Source organism: Hemitrygon akajei, chromosome 17, assembly GCF_048418815.1.
Source record: "Hemitrygon akajei chromosome 17, sHemAka1.3, whole genome shotgun sequence".
In the NCBI taxonomy this organism is placed as follows: Eukaryota; Metazoa; Chordata; class Chondrichthyes; order Myliobatiformes; family Dasyatidae; genus Hemitrygon; species Hemitrygon akajei.
In genome coordinates this window covers 36839189-36860878 of record NC_133140.1, presented here as the reverse complement: position 1 = coordinate 36860878, position 21690 = coordinate 36839189, and the positions used below count along the sequence as shown (strand labels likewise).

Below are 21690 nucleotides of genomic sequence, written 5' to 3'. Positions count from 1 at the left end.
CCACCAAAGTCCCGGGTATGTTGGGGGGATTAATATTGTTTTTCTATATCTTGGAATGTTTATTTCAGACATTAATGAAAAAACTAACACTTTTTAAAAGAATGATCCTAATGAACATTACTTACTTTAACAGCCTTGACATCTCCCTGGGAATTGAAGGGTGACGTTGCTGTTCTGATTGCACCATTGTGACTTAAGACATTTAAATTCAATAGCCATTGCAGTGTTTGCCTAGGTTTTGATGTTATTAATGTGGTAAACGGTTTTCAAAAGCAGGCAATTGATGATATGCCTTGAAAAAAGCTTGGGGTACATTAATACAAAAGTAATTAACACAACTGAACTTTTCTCAACTTATTGAAAATGCATATTAGCTATTGTAAATGTAATGTGCTTTAGTAGCAGTGCAGGTTGCTGAAGTAATGTGAACAGTTATCCTGAGGGCTTACAACGAGGGAATGAAATAAAATGGAGTAAGTGTCTTGTGTGAGAGGTCTGGTGATTGCCTTGTACAGGGATGGTATGATAAACGGGGGAGGCCAATATGACAAGTCAGTGAACATGTAAAGACAAAGGTGAAGTAATCAGCCATGTGGCAATACCTGCCTTCCAACAGGGGTATCAGCACTCAGCCAACAGTTTGAAAAGCTAGCCAAAGGTCTGAAGTCCATCAACTTCTCCAGAACTTCGCTAGCGGCAAAAGGTAAGCCTGCGCCAAGTAACCAAGTTTCAGCTGCTGCAACCTTAGAAGGCCAATCATTTGAAAACAATAATCAGCCCAATATATATACCTCTGGTCCACAAATCACAAAGGTACATTGTATTACAGGATATATTTGTGACAAAGAAATTATAGGCAACCTCAAATTTATTCTGGTTTTTATGCATTGTAATTGGTTAAAAAGATTATTATTCAAGCTACTGTATTTCACGTGCACTGAGGTCACCTTCTGTAAATTTGGATAAAAGAAAGATAACACTAGCTTCATATTACCACACAACAAGGCAGCAATAGCCTATGGTGTTTCGGTTCCGAACTGCCACATTTTGACCTTTCTGTTGTGACTATGGAACAGCACCCGAAAAGAATCTTTTCAAATGTTACAAAAAACCTCTTCAGAACCTTGGTGCCGTTAAAAGGAATATTGCCCAGCAATTTTACTGCGCCACTTTTGATGTTACGCGCAGTTACGCAGTTTTAAATTTACTGCACAACCGCTTGTATCGTTAAAAGTGGCATGAGAAATCAATTAATCCATTTACAACCTGACATTTTTGTTGTAATTAATAAACAGTAATAAATAGTTAATTGATGTTTAATGCCCATTCTGGTTTATGTTTTACAGCTGGATGTACATATTTAAATGTTTTATAAGGCAATATATATCTGTGCAAAATGAATAGCAGCTGTAATATCTGACCATCATATTGAGTTATAGCAAAATACAGCACAGAAGTGGCCCCTTTGTCCCATTGAGTCCACACCAACCATCAGCTATCCACATACACCTATTTAATCCTATTTTTATTGTCTTCTCATTGTCAGCAATTCCTCTTAAGTTTTATCAGTCACCTACAGTGTTGCTAGAAAGTTTGTGAACCCTGTAGAATTTTCTCTATTTCTGAATAAATATGTCCTAAAGTGTGATCGGTCTTCACGTAAGTCCTAAAACTAGATAAAGAGAACCCAATTAAATAAGTAACACAAAAAAAGTATTTAATTTATTTATTTGTGTGGTGAACTACATATACCTGTCTGGACACACCCCCCCGCTGACTGCTCCTGTGGCCCCTCCCACAGACCCCTGTATAAAGGCGGTTGGAGGCACTGCTCCTCCCTCAGTCTCCAGGATGTTGTGTGGTGGGCTCTGGCTGCTAATCATGATCTCTTGCAGCTAATAAAAGCCTATCGTTTGCCTCCCGTCTCCGAGAGTTATTGATGGTGCATCAGTTTGGAAAAAAATGATCCAATATTACATACAGTTGTTGGAAAAAGTATGTGAACCTCTGGGTTAATGCCTTCTACAAAAACTATTTGGAGTTGGGTGTTCCGATCAATGAGATGAGATCGGAGGTGCCCTGCCCTATGAAAAAGACACACAAAGTCATATACTGACAGAGCCAGCTCTTCTCAAGACAGTTCTGTTGATGAGCACCATGCCTTGATCAAAACAACTTTCAGAGGACCTCAGAAGAAGAATTGTAGAGATGCATGAAGCTGGAAAAGGCTACAAAAGCTTTTCTAAAGACCTGAGTGTTCATCAGTCCACATTAAGAGAAATTGTCCACAAATGGAGGAAATTCGGTACTGTTGCTACTCTCCCTAGGACTGGGCATCCTGCAAAGATCACACCAAGAGCACAACATGCAATGCTGAAGGAGGTGAAAAAGAACCCAAGGGTTAACAGCAAAGACCTGCAGAAATCTCTAGAACTTGCTGAAGTCCCTGTCCATAGAACCATAGAACATTACATCACAGAAACAGGCCTTTTGGCCCTTCTTGGCTGTGCTGAACCACTTTTCTGCCCAGTCTCACTGACCTGCACCTGGCCCATATCCCTCCATACACCTCTCATCCACGTACCTGTCCAAGTTTTTCTGAAGTGTTAAAAGTGAGCCCGCATTTACAACTTCATCTGGCAGCTCATTCCATACTCCCACCACTCTCTGTGTGGAGAAGCCCCCCTCCCAATGTTCCCTTTAAACTTTTCCCCCTTCACCCTTAACCCATGTCCTCTGTTTTTTTTCTCCCCTAGCCTCTATATATGATGAGACAAAAGTTGATCTTCTTGGCAGAATTGCACATTGCTATGTTTGGGGAGAAAAGGGCATTGTACACCAACACCAAAACCTCATCCCAACTGTGAAGCATGGTGGAAGGATCATCGTGATTTGAAGCTGTTTTGCTGCCTCAGGGCCTGGACAGCTTACAATCGTTGAGGGAACAGTGAATTCAGAATTGTATCAAGACATTTGACAGGAGAACGTCAGGGTAGCAGTCCATCATCTGAAGCTTAATAGAAGTTAGATAATGCAACAAGACAATGATCAGAAGGACAAGAGTAAGTCAACAACAGAATGGATTAAAAAGAAGAAAATTTGTGTTTGGAATGGCCGAGTCAAAGTCCTGACCTTAATCCTATAGAAATCCTACAGAAAAGCAAAGTTTCACATACTTTTTCCAACAAATACATGTAATATTGGATCATTTTCTCAATAAATAAATGAACAAATACAATGTTTTTGTGAAATGTATTCAATTGGGTTCTCTTTATCTAGTTTAAGGATTTATGTGAAGATCTGATCACATTTTGGGTCATAATTATGCAGAAATAGAGAAAATTCTACAGGGTTCACAAACTTTCTAGCATCACTGTACACACTATGAGAAACTTACATTGGCCAATTAAACCAGCAGCTGAAACATCATTGGCATGTGACGGGAAACGGAAGCACAGGGCTGACAGGAGAGTATGCAAGCCTGAGGTCAGGACTGAACCCAGATCACTCACTCAGTGCATTAGTGACGGTACCTGCAGTGATGCTCATCTCTTGCTAATCAAGAACAGAGCTGCTGCCTTGTAAAAGACCGTAAGATTGGCCGACGATTTACAGAATGAATCACCTAGTTTACCAACAGATAAAAGTGCAAAGTGAAATACAGTGAGCAAAGGGAACTCGGCAAATCAATCAGCGTCTATGAAGGGGTCTCAGCCTGAAGCGTCAACTGTTTATTCCCTCCATAGATGTTGCTCGACCTGTTCAGTCCCTTTAGCATTGTGTGTGTGTGTGTTTGTTGCTCCAGATTTCCAACATCTGGAGAACCTCTTGTGTTTAGCAAACACTAGTAAGATGGATGTACAAAAATTGTATCAGAAAAGAGTATCAGAAATCTCGAGAGAATCTCCTAGTTACCAAAGAGAGGTTGTTAATCAGCCTGATGTTTGATTCTAAACTTAGCAGTTAAAATGTTAATAACTTCAGAATATCTTCACTTTATTTTCTGCTCCCATCCACTGGTGATTTGGCCAGGAATCGTGTTCTCCCATCTGGAGACTCCAATGTTATATTTTCCATTATCCTCTGTAGTCTTTGGTAGAGAATTGGGAAAATCCAAAAGAAATGGGTCAAGTGGTCATTTTTGCCCATCTGTGCTCTTTCTGGTTCACTTGCTCCCTCCTGCCAGTGCTGCCTCGACAGAAATACTGTGAATGAAGATTAAGACCTCAAGGACAATGGTCCAGATATTTAGACACTACCTTTTACCTTTCACCATTGCCTTTACAGGTCTTAACTCTTTGGCTCAGTCGTTAGTTGCTAATGAAACTTTTACATCCTCTCTCGTTCACCTGGATCTTTCTGGGAATCCTGGGATCTTAGCTGTTGAAGACAATTGTGTAAGTAGGTGAAAGTATTTTCATATTTTGGAAGGAATACATCATTTTGATTTCTGAAGATCTAATTTGTTTTTAACTATTCTTATTGGACATTCACAGCATTGGATCTAAGAATGTGTGGTGGTCCATCTCACCATTAATAATATATTTGGTTCTGAATGTGTCAGTTAAGTGTTTGGAAAGGATACAGTTAAAAATACAGCTGAAACCTTCACAATCAATTTTATACAAAGCTTTTGTTATGGCCTAGGCATCTTACTGCTCAACAGATATTTTTAGATCCACTCCCTGTTTTTGATTTTCATACGTTAGAGCTGCTTCTTTTTAGTAAAAGTGATGAAGTTTGCAAAGCAACATCACACTTCCATGCTCATTTTAGTTATCTGTTTAAAAGTTGATAGGGGAAAGTGCCTACTGTGCAGCAGTGAAAATAGACAAAACTTAATATTATCTCACTGAATATTAATTTCATTGGCTTCAAAATGACCCCAGTGGTAATAACTGCACCACAGTCCCACAGACTGCAGATATTTTTGTCATTTCCCAGAAGGAATTGGCTTTAAAAGGATAGGGATAATAATACAAATTAAAACACAAACTACTTTGTGCTGGGCATTGCTCTTTCGGTAACTAACTTTTTTTTTAAGCAAGTCTGTTTTTACTAGATTCTGTAGATTTTAAAAAAATTATCCGTTTCCTTTTGGATTTGAAAAAAAGTAGAGTTTTAACATTTTCAATTGCAGGAAGTCGGAGGATGCTTTCCATTCTGAAAACTGTAGCAAGTCCAGATTTTTAAATGGAATTACAAATTGTCAAGTCAAACGTTTCAAATGTCAGAGAAATGTATACAATATACATCCTGAAATGCTTTTTCTTCGCAAAACATCCACGAAAACAGAGAAGTGCCCCAAAAAATGAACGACAGTCAAATGTTAGAACCCCAAAGTCCCCCCCCCCCAGCTCCCCTCACCTGCGTATAAGTGGCAGCAAGCAACAACACCCCCCACTGGCAAAAAAAGCATCGGCACCCACCACCATACGCTCAAGTGTGAGCAAAGACACAGACTTGCAGTTACCCCCAAAGACTTTGCGTATCACCTGGTAATTCGACATACCGCAGGTTTTCTCTCTCACAGTGAGAGGGGACACATAACAAACAACTCACTGGTTTACGATGTTGAAAGTCTGTCACATCCCTTTTTTCGAGCTCTGTGCCCAAAGGTCTGGGCACACAGCTGCAGATATTCCGACTCCCCCCACGACCCACGGGTCTGCTGCTGTGACACTGACCCTAGATCCACCCGTCTCCAGAGCCCTGAGATCCTAGGCTTCCAAATCCAAGCCGGACTCTTAGGCCGAGCCCTTGGCGTGCCGAACAACAACGGCCAGTTATGAAACCCCGGGAGCGTGTCCCATCCCCGCAAAGAACCGTAGTCAGCATGTAAATCCAGGTCAGGGTCTTCAAAAGAACCCGCAAAGGAAAGACAGAGATATTAAAGATGGAAATAGAGCTGTTCCTGAAGATGCAAGCAGAGGAGTCGTCGTTTAGTGCCATCATCACTCCACTCTGCTGCCTTAAGATTTATCAACAGCTGGGATAATTTGCCACTTTTTATGCTGCGTAAACCGATTCGGTTGCTCATGAATTTTACAGGTAGGATAGATGAGCTGTTTTCTCAGATACAACCTGCCCAAAGGCCCCGCACATTTCCTTTCCAAATGCAAGCTGAACCAATCCTGTAGCTGTGCAAGGACCATTCAGATACAGTCGGTTAACAACAGGAAGTAGTCTGGATGAGGGCAGCATGCACATAATTGGACAGCAGCTTGTGAGGTATAACTTGAGAGCTGGTGGTCAGCTTTTCTCAGTTGGTTAACAGATTGCAGAGTGACATACAACATAATCAAGCCATCATGCTGAACTTGCATGTCAACGTTCAGTTTGTTATTTTCATTTAATCATGTGGAATTCTTTATTTTAAAAGAAGTCTCCTGTGGAGGCAGTGAGGGGAATAAACCGACAAGCAGGAGGACTCAGAACCAATATATATTTACACAACCAACTCACAGTTACTTCCCTTCCACTGGGAAGCAGTTAATGCTGGCCTTCTCGATGCCTCAACTGTTGCTTTGAGTAGTAGGGGCATTTAATTTCGCACCAGGTGTTCCACTATTGTTCCCAGCTTTGAAATTGTGTCGAGGTGACCTTGGTGTCAGACATGTGTGGTGATACTCGTTGGCTGACCCCAGCACACCCTCAGCTGTGTTGGTTGTTAACACAAACGACACATTTCACTGCACGTTTCGATGTCCTCGTGATAGATAAACTTGAATCTTCTGATCAGGTGACCAGCCGTATCCAAGAGCAGTTTTCATCTGCTTTTAAGCAAAATAGAAGTAACTGAAGAAGAGAATATTGTTTTATATTTAAAGATTCAGGGAACTGATTATTTCTTTAGCATTTCATGCAAAAGTTGATTTTTGCTTTCTTTCTTTGTCAGAGTTTTTATGCATTCCTTGCTCGTCCAAATGCACTGGTTCACCTGGACCTGGCTGGCACTGACTGTGCCCTCGACTCTGTAAGTACAACTCCCTCGGTGCAGTCTCTGATGTGATTCCTATTTTCCCAGAAAGAGTACGACTGTAATTTTAGACTCAGTCATGTTTCATTGGTATTGGTTTGCTTTTGTCCCATGTACCAAGACAGAGTGAAAAGCTTGTCTTGTATCCTGTTTATACAGATCAATCATTTCACAGTGCATTGAGCTAGAATAAAAAAATAACTGTGCAGAATAAAGTGTAAAGGCAACTTGCAAACAATAAACAGGAAGATCATAACAAGGTGGATAGTGAGGGAAATAGTCCATATTGTCGTACAAGAGGCTGATAACAGTGGAATAGAAGCTGCTCTTGAGCTTGCAGGTACGTCATTTCAGGTTTTTGTAGCTTCTGCCCGACGGCAGAGGGGCAAAGAAAGAATGGCTGAGGTGAGTGGAGTCTTTGCTTTACTGAGGCAGCAAAAAGTATAGACAGAGCCCACAGGGAGAAGGCTTGTTCCTGTGATGCAACGCCTCTTGCAGTCATGTGCAGACACAGTTGCTGTACCAAGCTGCTATGCATCCAGACAGCGTGGTCGTCTTCTTTTGCCCGTTACGCCGCTGGCGTTTACGGCAGCAATGAAGGACCTCTGACACTGCTGGCATTCACGGCTCCCTTCATCGCGTCGGTAACTTCCTCTCGGTTTACTGTCAGTCATGCAAGCCCCAGGTGGAGACTCCGGAGTTGCATCGCACACAGATGCAGAAGGTCTCTTCATTGCTATTTCCATAACAGCTTTGATTGACCAGTCGGGAGTGTTGGCCCTGAACTGAGGACTAGTGGACCACTCTTAGTCTGGCCTCTACCCTTTGACCTGTTTGGCACGGGTAACCCTACCAAGAGCCAAAGCATAAAGCCCTGATTCCAGCCAACGTACCTCTCTGGGTGATTGTGGCATGCGAACCCTCAAACCACGACAAGGCTGTGGTCCTCTTGGAGGGCTTTCTATGGTGCATCGATTAAAAATTGATGGGAGTTGATGGGGACATGCTGAATTTCTTTAGCTTCTTGAGGAAGTAGAGGTGTTAATGAAATTTCTTGGCCATGACTTCAACGTGGTTGGGCCAGGACAGGCTATTGGTGATATTCACACCTAGGAACCTGAGGCTCTCAACCCTCTCCATCTCAACGCCACTGATATGAGCGTGTGCACCACCCCCCTTTTCTGACGTCAATGACCAGCTCGCTACGGTACGGAAGCAGTTGGCACGTCGCTTTACAGTGTCAGCGATTACCGATCGGGGTTCACTTCCCGCCAGTGTCCGTAAAGAGTTTGTATATTCTCCCTGTAACTATCTGGCTTTTCTCCAGGTGCTGTTTTGCTCTCACTCCAAAGACGTACCGTTAGGATTGGTGAGCTGTAGGCATGCTCTGCTGGTGCCGGAAGTGTGGTGACTGTTACAGGCTGCCTAGCACAATACTCGCTGATCTGATTTGAGGAACGTAATGCATTTTGCTGTAGGTTCCGATGTAAACGTGGCAAATGAAACCTATCTCTAATCTTCTCTTTTGTTTCGTTGACATTCAGGCAAAATTGTTGCCATGACAACACGTTAAGAATCTCTATCTCCTTCCTGACTCATCAGTCTATCTGACTCATCATTATTTGTGATGGAATCATCTGCAAACTTGTAGATGGAGTTAAAGCCGAATCTGGCCACACACCCTTGAATATACAGGGCGTAGAACTGGGGCTTGATTATGCAGCCATATATAGGTCATATCTTGATGTCTTATAAAGGTCAGGGTCACCTGATCTAAATGCTGCAAACCTAGACCACAGAAGCAGGTAGCTCTCCCAGTTCGTTCATGGTTTCCGGTTTGGAAATACCTGGATTGCTTCGTTGCTACGCAGTCCTCAATGGACTTTTGCTGATAACGTCTGTGATGGCAGTGTCATACTCACCTGGACCGGCGGCTGAGTCTTTGAACGTGGACCAGTCTATCGACTCAACACAGTCAAGTAGAGTTTCCTTTGTTTCCTCAGACCAACGCTTTCGATACTGGCTCCTCCAGTTTGTGTGCAGGGAATAGGAGCACAGCCTGGTGATCTAATTTACCAAAGTGTGGACGAGGGATGGCTTGGTAGGGGTCTCTGATGGTTGTACATCAATGGTTGAGGGTGTTTTGGACAGTTGAGATAGGAGATGTGTGCAGGGCATTTTGATAACACACTCTTGAAGTTGACCTGGTTGAAGTCACCAGCAATGATGAAAAAGGTCCCTGGGTATCCTGTTTCAAGGTTGTTGATCACAGAGTATAGTTTGTTCAGTGCAAGCTTTGCGTCTGTCTTTAGTGGAATGTAGACTGCCATTAGGATATCTAAAGTGAACTCCCATGGCAAGTAGCATGGGTGACATTTCACCAATAGACATTCCATGCTGGGTGCACGGAAGCTTGCCATAACTGTCTCACCTGAGCACCACAGAAGTTCAAAGTAAAATTTATTATCAGAGTACTTATGTGTCACCACATAAAAACTCTGAGATTCTTTTTCCTGCTGGCAAACTTTCCAAATCTACAGAACAGTAACTGTAAGCAGGATCAATGAACAATGAACTGTGCAAATATAAATAAATAGCGATAAATAACGACAGCATGAAATAACAGAATAACGAGTCCTTAAAATGAGATCATTGGTTGTGGGAGCACCAGAAATAGAATGGGTGTAGTTTTCCACTTTGTTCAAGAGCCTGATGGTTGAGGGATAGTAACTGTTCTTGAACCTGGAGGCTTTTCTACCTTCTACCTGATGGCAGCAGCGAGAAAGGAGCATGGCTTGGGGGTGAGAATCTTTGATGATGGATGCTGCTTTTCTACAGCAATGTTTCATGTAGATGTGCTCAATGGTTGGGATGTACTGGGTTGAATCCTCCACCATTTGTAGGGTTTTCTGCTCAATGGCGTTGGTGTTCCCATACCAGGCTGAATTGCAGCCAGTCAATACACCTTTACATCACACATCTGTAGAAGTTTGTCAAGGTTTTTGATGACATGCTGGATCTCCGTAGACTTTTGAGGAAGTAGAGGCTTTCTTTGCAATTACTTTCTTCAGCCAGTGATTGGTGTGTCAAGGCCAACCTGGATGGGAAAGGCAGTTTCCCGGAGCAAATAGCTTTCACCACATTGAGTCTAGATATAATCGTCTGGTCTGACACCGGAATAGAAGTGGTTATTGGTGATCTCAGTCCCCTGGGAAGACAACATCGATGAAGCCCATGAGCGCAAGTTAACCAAGTATGCAGAATTAAGATCAGAGTGCAGAGACAGAGGGTGGAAGGTCTCATGCTATCCATTCGAAGTAGGTTGCCATGGCTTTATTGCGTTCACTTTCCAGAAGTGGCTGCGTGACTTTGGCTTCACTAGAAGAGAGATCAAGTCAACCAGCAGGGCTGTAGCTGAGGCAGCAGAGGCAGGATCATCATGGGTGTGGACCAAGTATGTCCAGAGGGGCAGATAGTTGGACAGGGTGTCCATCTTTTGTAAACTCTTCAGTAGCTGCGTAGATACCTGAAGAGTAGACTATCTGTTGGAAGGAAGCGACCAACAACTCTGATAGAGGCAGATGCCACATTTTTAAGCTCACCAGTGGGAGGTGGTGCTTTAACACTGCTAAAGACTCGAGGGAGTCTTGATCATAAGCGGGCCGAAACTCCTGAAGACAGGTGGGATCAACTGATGATCCCACTGATGATAGCATAGGACAGTTAACATCTTTGTCCAAGTGTATTTTCAATTCTTATGATAGGTCCAAGAGAGGTCCTCTGAGATAGTGACACCCAGGAATTTAAAGTTACTGACCTTCTCCACATCTGATCCTACAATGAGTATTGGCACGCGGGCCTCTGGTTTCCATCTCCTGAAGTCCACGGTCAGTTCCATGGTCTTATTGACAGAGTGAGAGGTGACGCCACTCCTGTAAGCTGAATCATCACCACCTTTGATACGGCTCGTTTCCCCCTCCAGTTCGCCTACCAGCCCCGATTAGGAGTTGAGGATGCCATCGTCTACCTGCTGAACCGTGTCTACACCCACCTGGACAAGCTGGCGAGCACTGTGAGGGTCATGTTTTTTTACTTCTCCAGTCCGTTCAACACCATCCGCCCTGCTCTGCTGTGTGAGAAGCTGACAGTGATGCAGGTGGATGCTTCCCTGGTGTCATGGATTATTGATTACCTGACTGGCAGACCACAGTACGTGTGCTTGCAACACTGTGTGTCAGACAGAGTGGTCAGCAACACCGGGGCTCCACAGGGGACTGTCCTGTCTCCCTTTCTCTTCACCATCTACACCTCGGACTTCAACTACTGCACAGAGTCTTGCCATCTTCAGAAGTTTTCTGATGACTCTGCCATAGTTGGATGCATCAGCAAGGGAGATGAGGCGGAGTACAGGGCTATGGTGGGAAACTTTGTCACATGGTGTGAGCAGAATCATCTGCAGCTTAATGTGAAAAAGACTAAGGAGCTGGTGGTGGACCTGAGGAGGGCCAAGGCACCGGTGACCCCTGTTTCCATCCAAGGGGTCAGTGTGGACATAATGGAGGATTATAAATACCTGGGGATACGAATTGACAATAAACTGGACTGGTCAAAGAATACAGAGTCTGTCTAGAAGAAGGGTCAGAGCCGTCTCTACTTCCTGAGGAGACTGAGGTCCTTTAACATCTGTTGGACGATGCTGAGGATGTTCTACGAGACTGTGGAGGCCAGTGCTATCATGTTTGCTGTTGTGTGCTGGGGCAGCAGGCTGAGGGTAACAGACACCAACAGAATCAACAAACTCATTCGTAAGGCCAGTGACGTTGTGGGGGTGGAACTGGACTCTCTGACGGTGGTGTCTGAAAAGAGGATGCTGTCCAAGTTGTATGCCATGTTGGACAATGTCACCCATCCACTCCATAATGTACTGGTTAGGCACAGGAGTACATTCAGCCAGAGACTCATTCCACCAAGATGCAACACTGAGTGTCATAGGAAGTCATTCCTGCCTGTGGCCATCAAACTTTACAACTCCTCCCTCGGAGTGTCAGACACCCTGAGCCAATAAGCTGGTCCTGGACTTATTTCCACTTGGCATGATTAACTTATTATTATTTAATTATTTCTGGTTTTATTGTGCTATATTTCTACTCTATTCTTGGTTGGTGCAACTGTAACGAAGCCCAATTTCCCTCGGGATCAATGAAGTATGTCTGTCTGTCTGTTTATGGTATTGGAGCTGAGCTTAGCCACGCAGTCATAGGTGTAAAGCAAGCAGAGCAGGGGTGCACTTGTGCTGTTGGCAATTGTGGAGGAGGTGCTTTTGCAGATCTGAACTGACTGGGGTCTGCAAGTGAGGAAATCCAGGGTCCAATTGCACAAGGGGGTATTGAGTTCCAGATCTTGGAGTTTACTGATTAGTTTTGAGGGGATGGTGGTATTAAGTGCTGATAAAGAGCATCCTGATGTCTGCACCTTTGCTGTCCAGATGTTCCAGGGTTGTGTGAAGAGCCAATGAGATGGCATCTGCTGTGGACCTGTGGGGCAAATTGGAGCAGATCCCAGTTGCTGCTCAGGCAGGAGTTGATATGTTTCAACACCAGCCTCTCAAAACAGTGTAACCCTGTGGATGTAAGTGCCACTGGGCGATGGTCATCGAGGTTGGTTACTACGCTCTTCTTGTGCACCGGTATGATTGAAACCTGCTTGAAGCAGATGGGTACCACACCCTGCCAAAGGAAGAGGTTGCAGATATCTCTGAATACACGAGCCTGTTGTTCAACTTGCGTATTCAGAACTCAGCCAGGTATTCCTTTTAGACTGGATACTTTCCTTGGATTCAGTCGCTTGAAGGCAGCCGATACTGAGATCAAAGAATCATCGGGAGGCAAGGGGGTGAGGGATGGTCCCTCTCTGTTCGGGTGGTCAAAGCAAGCGTAGAAGGCATTGAACTCATCTGGAAGCGAAGTTCAGTTGACTCCATGTCATAAGATTTAACTTTGTCGGAGGTTATGGCATTCAAACCTGTCACTGCTATTAAGCATTCCTCATTGATTCCAGTCTACTTTACTCCTGAGCTGGCTTTCCAGAGATCATATCTGCACCTCTTGTAGCATTCTTGATCTCCAGACTTGAACGCCTCTGATCTGGGCCTCAGCGAATTCCGTATTTCATGGTTCATTCAAGGCTTCTGACTGGGGGACATCCTGAACAATTTTATGGGAACAAGCTCCTCTACAGCTGCTTTAATAAAGTCTGTTACAACCGTGGTGTAGTCATTCAGACCCTCAGATGAGTGTTTGAACACGGCCCAGTCCATTGACTCAAGGCACTCCTGTAACCGTTCCTCTGCTTCCAGCAACCACCTCTGGTTGTCTTGCTCTCTGGAGCCTTGCTCTTTCAGCTCTGTCTTTACGCAGGTAGTAGGAGTACAGCCAAATGATCCGACTTGCCAAAATGTGGCTTGAAACGAACAATAGACATTCCTTATGGTAGTGAGGCAGTGGTCTAATGTGTTGGGACCTCTGGTGCAACAGGTTACGTGCTGGTGGTAATTGTTCTTCAAACTAGCCTTGTTAAAGTTGCCAACTAAAATTCAAAATGCTTTGGGATGGGCCGTTTCTTGTTTACAGACAGCATCATGCAGTTTCACGAGTGCTTGTTTGTAACTAGCCGCTGGTGTATGTAAACTGCGGTCAGGATCACAGGGGAGAACTCCTGAGGCAAATAGAACAGTCTATGTTTGATCGTCAAGTGTTCTAAGTCAGGAGAGCAAGAGATCAACATACCCCCATGTCCAAACACCAAAGAGATGTGACTAAAAAGCACACACCAACACCAAAGAGATGTGACTAAAAAGCACACACCATCACCCTTTTCCTTAACAGAGTTCACGGTTTGATCCATTCTGAAAATCGTAGAACCTTCTGGCCTGACTGTTGCACCCAGCGTGTTCACTGCTATCCAAGTCTCGAGGCAACAGTCAATTCAGATCTGTCTTTGATACAGCAGCCTTGCCCTGAGATCGTCAAATCTATTTTCCAGCGACTGCACATTTGCTAACAAGATTCTGGGTAGAGGAGGCCTCATCCCCCCGCACTTCAGCCTGGTTTAAATTCCACCCGACCATGGCACTGTCCTTTTAAAGGAGCCGCGCTTAACTGTTTCGCATTGAATTGTCGATTGTAGGATCTGAAGATCATTGATGTAATTTTGTAGTCCATTGTTAAAAGGAAATTTACATTCTTCAGATTGAAACAAAAGTCATTCAAACCCAAATATATTTAAGAGGAAAGCAACAATTTTCTACATCTCGCAGAGAATCACCAATGTACATTGGCACTATCTTAATCAAACAAGGAGTTGATTAAGGAGCAGACTCCCCCACCTCCAAATTTGTCCAAGGTCACCTGTCCATTTCAAAATCTCTCCACAACGTAGAAACATAGAAAACCTACTGCACAATACAGGCCCTTCAGCCCACAAAGCTGTGCCGAACATGTCCCTACCTTAGAACTACCTAGGCTTTACCCATAGCCCTCTATTTTTCTAAGCTCCATGTAGCCATCCAGGAGACTTTTAAAAGACCCTATCGTTTCTGCCTCCACCACCGTCGCCGGCAGCCCATTCCATGCACTCACCACTCTGCGTAAAAAACTTACCCCGACATCTCCTCTGTACCTACTTCCAAGCACCTGAAAACTATGCCCTCTCGTGCTAGCCATTTCAGCTCTGTGGAAAAGCCTCTCGTTATCCTGTACACCTCTATTAGGTCACCTATCATCCTCCATCGCTCCAAGGAGAAAAGGTTATGTTCACCCAACCTATTCTCATATTTTTCCGGTGTAAGCAATATCAATGTGTTTCTCCTAAAGATGATCCTTTTTAACAATACTGAGGCAAAGGAAATAAAAATATTCTTAATTGCATTAATGTGATAAAATACTTTATTCTTTTCTGTCTTTGTGTAAGACTCTCCTTCCCTCCTCTACCTCTCCAGTCCTTTGGACATCACTTTTCTTTAACCTGAAGGTTGGGAAGTTAGCCACTTTGTGGAACCCAACTGAGAGAAAGGAGATGCAGCTCTTCCCTGATATCCAAACAGAAACTGGAAGTTCACTTTTGAGATGAGTCTGTATTCACACTTGCCACAAACAATACTGTCTTGCACAGTTCATCTGGTTGAATGTCTGCCTGCTTTCTTCGGTTCTTAGGTTAGGTAAGGGAACAAATGGTTTGAAATTTGTTAACGCAACTCTATACTAAAATCAAACTGAGTAGTTGAATATATTCTTGACCCTGAGTACAGGAATTTTGTTAAAGCACCTGTTGGGACCTTTATCTCTTTTGTTTTTCAGAGAGATTTGCTTATTTCCTACACTTAAAACTAGCCTCAGGGTGATGATGTTTCTGGTAAAGCAACAAACAAAATTCATGTGTTTGTGAGCTGCTAACCTCAGTGGTTGGAGAAATGATGGTTCTTACTATTTATACGACAACCAGGTTTCGTTAACCCAGTTTCCTCTGCAATTGAAAGGAGAATCATTTGAAGTGCACTGTTCGTCCTCACGCTGGTGGATGACTTTCCGTGACTGCAAGTAGACACATACGTTGACAGCTTGTGGTGAACTACATACACCTGTCTGGACACGCCCCCCTGCTGACTGCTCCTGTGGCTCCATCCACTGACCCCGGTATAAAGGCGATTGGGGCCTGAGCCCGGCCCTCAGTCTCCAGGATGTAACATGGTGGTCAATTGCTGCTTGTTCTTTCTTCCAGTCAATAAAAGCCGATATCTCACCTCACGTCTCAGAGAGTTATTGATGGTGCATCACAGCTTTGCCCAGGAACATTAGTCAGGACCACCCCCATCTCTCCAGCTTCAGGATCAGCCCAGACTGATCCACTAATCTCTGTCACTTCTCGTAGTTTGCTGCTCGCTGCTGATGGTGGAGACTGCCCAAACCCTATGCTCAAGAAGAGTATGGGGTTATCTTTCGTCCATCCACAAGAATAGATTTGAGCATTTCCCTGCACTTCAGGCTTCGCCCAAAGTGCAGGCGTTTACGTCCCCATTGCGATCTCCCAGTGGCCTGGGGATCCCTGTGTCCCCTCCCCCTTTCATGCTTCCTACAGGCATCATTCTACTGCCCTGTACACATCGCTCTGATGTTCTGGGAATGCTCTCACTTCTCCTCCCTATCACCGAAGCTCCTACCCCCCCCCCCCACCCCGGAGGCAAGTTGCTTGCATTGTGGCGTAGGTCCTTTGAAGACCTGATTGTGAAGGTTGCACCTCCTGGGCTTTGTGGTGAGAACTGCAAGAACTTGCAATAAAACCAGCCAAACGGTTTCAAAAGCTTCCATTTATTATCAGAGAACGTATACAAGAAGCAACCTGAAGTACTTGTCTTCGCAGACATCCACGAGAAACAGAGGAACCCCAAATGAATGAACAACAGAGAAAATTAGAACCTCAAAGCCCCCTCCACCCCTCCCCCATGCATCAACCCCCAACCCATTTCAGCAAATGTGTCAGCACCCACCACGCTCCTCACAGAGACCATGACCTACAATCAACAAAAGCTAATGTTTACCCGACAGTTCTTCATGCCACAGGCTCTGTCTCTCTCACTAACAAGGGACAGAGAGCTATCACCCGTTTTCACAGCGAAAGGGGAGACTGACAGTGGCTACTGCAATATTACGGCCTGCTGCGTCGCTTTTTACTCCGAGATTTCCCGACTCAAAGGTCAGCACCGAATTCTCCCACCGTTGAGAGAACAAGAGACAGAGTGTGACCGCTCGACTACGGAGAACTCCGTCCACACATGCGCCACAGCGAAATCCTGCCTTCCGTCTCCCGCGACGCCTCCATTGGCAACGCCGGCCTGGAATCGGTCGTGCGCAGGGTCGTACCCCAGAGCTGCCATCTTCCAAGTCGCGCCTGGAGAATGTTGGGAGAAAAGCTCCGGGAACAGGAACTTACCTGCCATAAAAAAAATGCAATAGAGGCCACTTGCAGGTCAGGACCTCAACAGAACCCCAGCCACCTTGAAAAGGAAAAAAGGAGACATTAAAGAGAGAGGAATTTAAGAAACAATATCAATTCTATATAACACACAGTAATCACTTTGCTGCTAAAGTTCTCACTTCTTTTATGAAAGCATTAAAAGTAATTCAAAATGCAGTTCTAAAGTCATAAGAAACATCCTGGAGCAAGTTTCAACCCAGATTCTCTCCTTCTCCCTCACATCTTTGTTGAGGGTCATTGAGAGGCAGAAGGATGAGCTTCACTGGTACCTTGATCCAAAATATTTTAATGAATTCAGGTCTTGGACTGCACATGTCACTGGCTGCACCAGCTTCTATTCCATCCCAATTATCTTGAGATCATACATGTAAGTTGCCAGCTGATCAAAGGTAAAGCAGGCTTTTCTGGTTCTTGATTCAATCTCTACATCGGTACAAGGATGTTCTGCACAGGAACCTCAAGAAAGCTGACATTGCCCCATCAACATGGGAGGATCAGGCTCAAGATCGCTCACAGTGGAGGGACGCCATCAGAAAAGGTGTGGACGCTGCTGAGAACAAGCTCATAGAGGCAACAGAGGAAAGGCACAGGAAGTGCCACAACAGAGCTTCTGCCCCTGCTGCCCCTCCAGGCCTCACCTGCCAAGTACGTGGCAAGCAGTGCCTGTCAAGGATCGCCCTGTACAGCCACTGCAGGACGCACAGATCAAACCCCACTGACTGACTGAAAGGAACCATCATCATCCAATGGGATAGAGAGAGAGAGAGAGAGAGAGAAAGTTGCCATGTTGAGCTTCTGAAGCCATTCTTGTGAAGGTAGTCCCATGGAAGATGTTCCAGGATTTACACCCAGCATAGATGAAAAAATTGTGACATATTCCCCATTTGGGATGATGTGTAATGGGCAAGGAAACCTGCAAGTGATGGTGCAATGCTTCTCCTTGTGGCAGACACTCAGGTTTGGCAGCTGCAGCCAGGGTAGCCTAGGCAATGAACTGTAAATTATTTTTACACGATAAACATCGGTAGGAAGTGAATGCTTAATGTGATGTTTGAGGTATCAGTCAAATATGCTGTGTATTGGATGGAGTCTGTGCACTCATCCAAATAGATGAAAAGTTTTCCATCATGTTCTGGGCTAGCAGCATGTACAGAGTGGAAAGGTTTTAGTGTGTCTGGAGATGAGTTTCTTGTTGCAAGGGGTCTAGCTTCTAATATGCTCCTGTAGCCACAGCAGCTGGGTGTGCTGAGTTTCTGGCCAGTGGTAATCCAGATTATTGATGGTGGGGAATTTGGGAATGGTAATGGATATTGATAGTGGAGAATTTGGGAATGGTAATGGATATTGATGGTGGGGAATTTGGGAATGGTAATGGATATTGACGGTGCGGAATTTGGGAATGGTAATGTGATAATCCAGGATATTGACGGTGGTGAATTTGGGAATAGTATTGTGAAAATTCAGGATATTGACAGAAGGGAATTTGGGAATGGTAATGGATATTGACAGTGGTGAATTTGGGAATAGTAATGGATATTGATGGTGGGGAATTTGGGAATGGTAATGCCATTGAGTGGAGACTGTCATTGCCCAGCACTGTGATAGTTCCAAAGTTCCCTTCTCTTTATCAGTCATGATGGAATGTTGTGTTGGTCTTGCTGCATGCAAGCATAGATTGATTTCATTGGTGAAATCTTGCTAAATGTCTTTAACAATTGTACAATCTTTAGCAATCTTTCCCACTACAGACCTTGTAATGAAAGGAAGGTCATTGTTAAAGGAGTTGATAATGGTTGTCTAGGATACTGCCTGAAGAACTCTTGCTGTGATATCTTAGCGGGACAATATTCCTCTCACAACCACAGCCAAAACACCTTGTCTTGGAATGTAGCTCTTTGTTCCACTTTTGAAGCCCGGCTTGGATCAAGTCAGGTCCAAAGAAGTCCTAACGAAATCCAAAGTGGGACCTGACAAGCAGATTAGTGAGCAGGAGTTGCTTGATAAAAGATTTCAGTATATACCTTCAAAAATCCATATGCAGGTAAAGATGTACTTGTCAAGCTTTTGTACCGCTGATGCACCCTGGAATGCTGATTTTAATGCACATTGCAATGTGGTGTGCCCTATAATGAAGTTCTTAGCCAAGTTCAATTAATGAGGAATAGTGAGAGCGATTCCATCATATGCTGAGCTTACATAAAGAATGTTTATTAATGATCAGTTTTTACAGGTTGTAGATTATACTCTGGTGTTCCACAGCTGATTTTCTCTTTTCTCCACTGTAGCTTTTTGGAGCTCTGAATCAAGGGTGTTGTACATATCTGACCTCTCTGATTCTCAACCGGAATGTTATTTCACACAAGTAAGTCCAATGAATTGAAGAGAACTGAGCTCTTGTGCCTTTCACAGTGTCTGGATGTCTCAAAATGTTTTACCACATTGATGGTTGGTGTTGTCGAAAGAATGGCAGCCAATTCATGCAGGACAAACTCCAACAACGATAATATTGTAATGTCCAGGTAATTAGTTTTAGTGACAAAGAGATACATATTGATTCCCATCAGAATTGTCCTGTGAGATCAGCTGAGAAATCAGACAGTTGTGATTCAATGCCTCCTTTTTGCTTATTGGTGGATTTCTCTGTTAGCATTTGAATCAGGCTAATTTATAGAGAGAAGCAGAAATCCCAAATTATTTGAGTTGCCTGTGCCCTGAGTGACTCCATAAACCAGCTGAATTTGCTGCTTTGAAAGCTGGATCACACATTAGCTAAAAATAAAAAAAAATAATCATTAGCGCTGCCCGTGAAACAGCAGCTGTAAAACTGAAGTGACATCCAAAGGGTCTGCAGTTTGAACCTTCTAAATCTCAGGATGGTTCATATAGAACATAGAACAGTGCAGCACAGTACAGGCCCTTCAGCCCACAATGTTGTGCTAACCCTTAAACCCTGCCTTCCATATAACTCCCCACCTTAAATTCCTCCATATACCTGTCTAGTAGTCTCTTAAACTTCACCAGTGTATCTGCCTCCACCACTGACTCAGGCAGTGCATTCCACACACCAACCACTCTCTGAGTGAAAAACCTTCCTCTAATATCCCCCTTGAACTTCCCTCCCCTTACCTTAAAGCCATGTCCTCTTGTACTGAGCAGTGGTGCCCTGGGGAAGAGGCGCTGGCTGTCCACTCTATCTATTCCTCTTATATCTTGTACACCTCTATCATGTCTCCTCTCATCCTCCTTCTCTCCAAAGAGTAAAGCCCTAGCTCCCATATGCTATGGATGTCTGCACTGAACTAACTTCTCACACCAGGCCACAATGGCTTGTAGGCAGCAACATTCAGATTGCAAGAACAAATAAAACACAAGACCATCTTACAAGACTTGTATTGCACACTGCACTTCCTCCCGTAGCAAGACCAGGACAAATCTAACTGGTAATTCAGGCATGGACCCTGCATTTTTCTTCTCCATTGTGTTCTTTTCCCAATAATACAATCCATCTCCTCTTCAGCTGTGCTCATCAGTATATATTTCCACTTTCATCTCTGGCATGTTGCTAAAGATCAACAGAAAGCGATGAATACATTTTTTTTTAAATCTGGAAGCTCGAAATGGTGAATCTGATGTTTATTAACTCAGAGGTTAATAGTCAACTGGAGGCGTTTCATCGGACAGACAGAGAAATGTGACAGTAAATGGGGGAGTCTAGGACCAGAGGCCACAGCCTCAGAATAGGATATCTATTAGACGAGGAGGAATTTCTTTAGCCAGAAGTTGGCGAGTCTGTAGAATTCATTGCCACAGATCGCTGTGAAAGCCAAGCCATTGAGCATCTCGAAAATGGGGGTTGATAAGTTCTTGATTAGTAAGGGCATCAAAGGTTATGGGAAAGAGGCAGGAGAATGGTGTTGAGAGGGATAATATATTAGCCATGATGAAGTGGCAGAGCAGACTTGTTAGGCCGAATGGCCTAATTCTGTTCCTATGTCTTATGATTTTGTGAAGGAAGAGGAACAAACTCACACGAATAGTGAAAGACTGAGTGGGTGTTCTGTGAGTCATTGACATGTATTCAGTAAAATCGTTTTGGTGATGAATCTGACTGCAAATAAAATGCCATCAGTCATGTCCTCCTTTCAGTTAAGCGCCGGTTAGAATTTCCAGCTTCTGATTTTCAGTTAGCCTTCTAGTCATAAAGCCGACATTTTGCCCAGCCTGCTGTTTTGGTGCAAGCTTCATTTTCATTAGGCAGTTCAGCAGTTTTAGTGTCCTGACCATTGCCTCTGGCAGACATTTTGAACATTCATGCAGAGCTTTCTGGTTATTGATCCGTGCAATGTCATCTCTTGCAGAAAAGTAAAGGAAATCCCTTCTTCGATGAAACAGTTCTTCAGCACCTGTTTATCCTTGAAGTGCATCACTCTGTCTGGTATTAAGCTACCACTAGAAGCAGTAAGGTAAATGATAGACCAGTCAAGCATTTAACTATGAACTTGTAATAAATGTCCAGATCATTCCAAAGACAGGCATTGATTTTGTTTTATAATGACTCCATGCCTGTGTTGACAACACTTTAAGATGATATTCCCAAGCAGACCAATGGGTGACCTCTGCAGAGGAACTTCAGAACATACAGAGCAAACCTGCAAAAATTTCAGTTCAGGAAGACTTTGGAA

The 21690-nt window shown here is 43.9% G+C and overlaps 1 protein-coding gene across 2 annotated transcripts in view; it reads left to right on the top strand.

The window, feature by feature from the left end:
• Positions 1 to 21690, top strand: part of carmil2 (capping protein regulator and myosin 1 linker 2) — a 151205-nt gene that overhangs the window by 67449 nt on the left and 62066 nt on the right. For both annotated transcript variants that reach the window (XM_073069923.1, XM_073069924.1), the window contains 5 exons: positions 617 to 703; positions 4288 to 4397; positions 6899 to 6976; positions 19294 to 19370; positions 21367 to 21471. In XM_073069923.1, coding sequence (XP_072926024.1) covers positions 617 to 703; positions 4288 to 4397; positions 6899 to 6976; positions 19294 to 19370; positions 21367 to 21471 — 457 coding nt within the window. The remainder of the gene's footprint in view (positions 1 to 616; positions 704 to 4287; positions 4398 to 6898; positions 6977 to 19293; positions 19371 to 21366; positions 21472 to 21690) is intronic.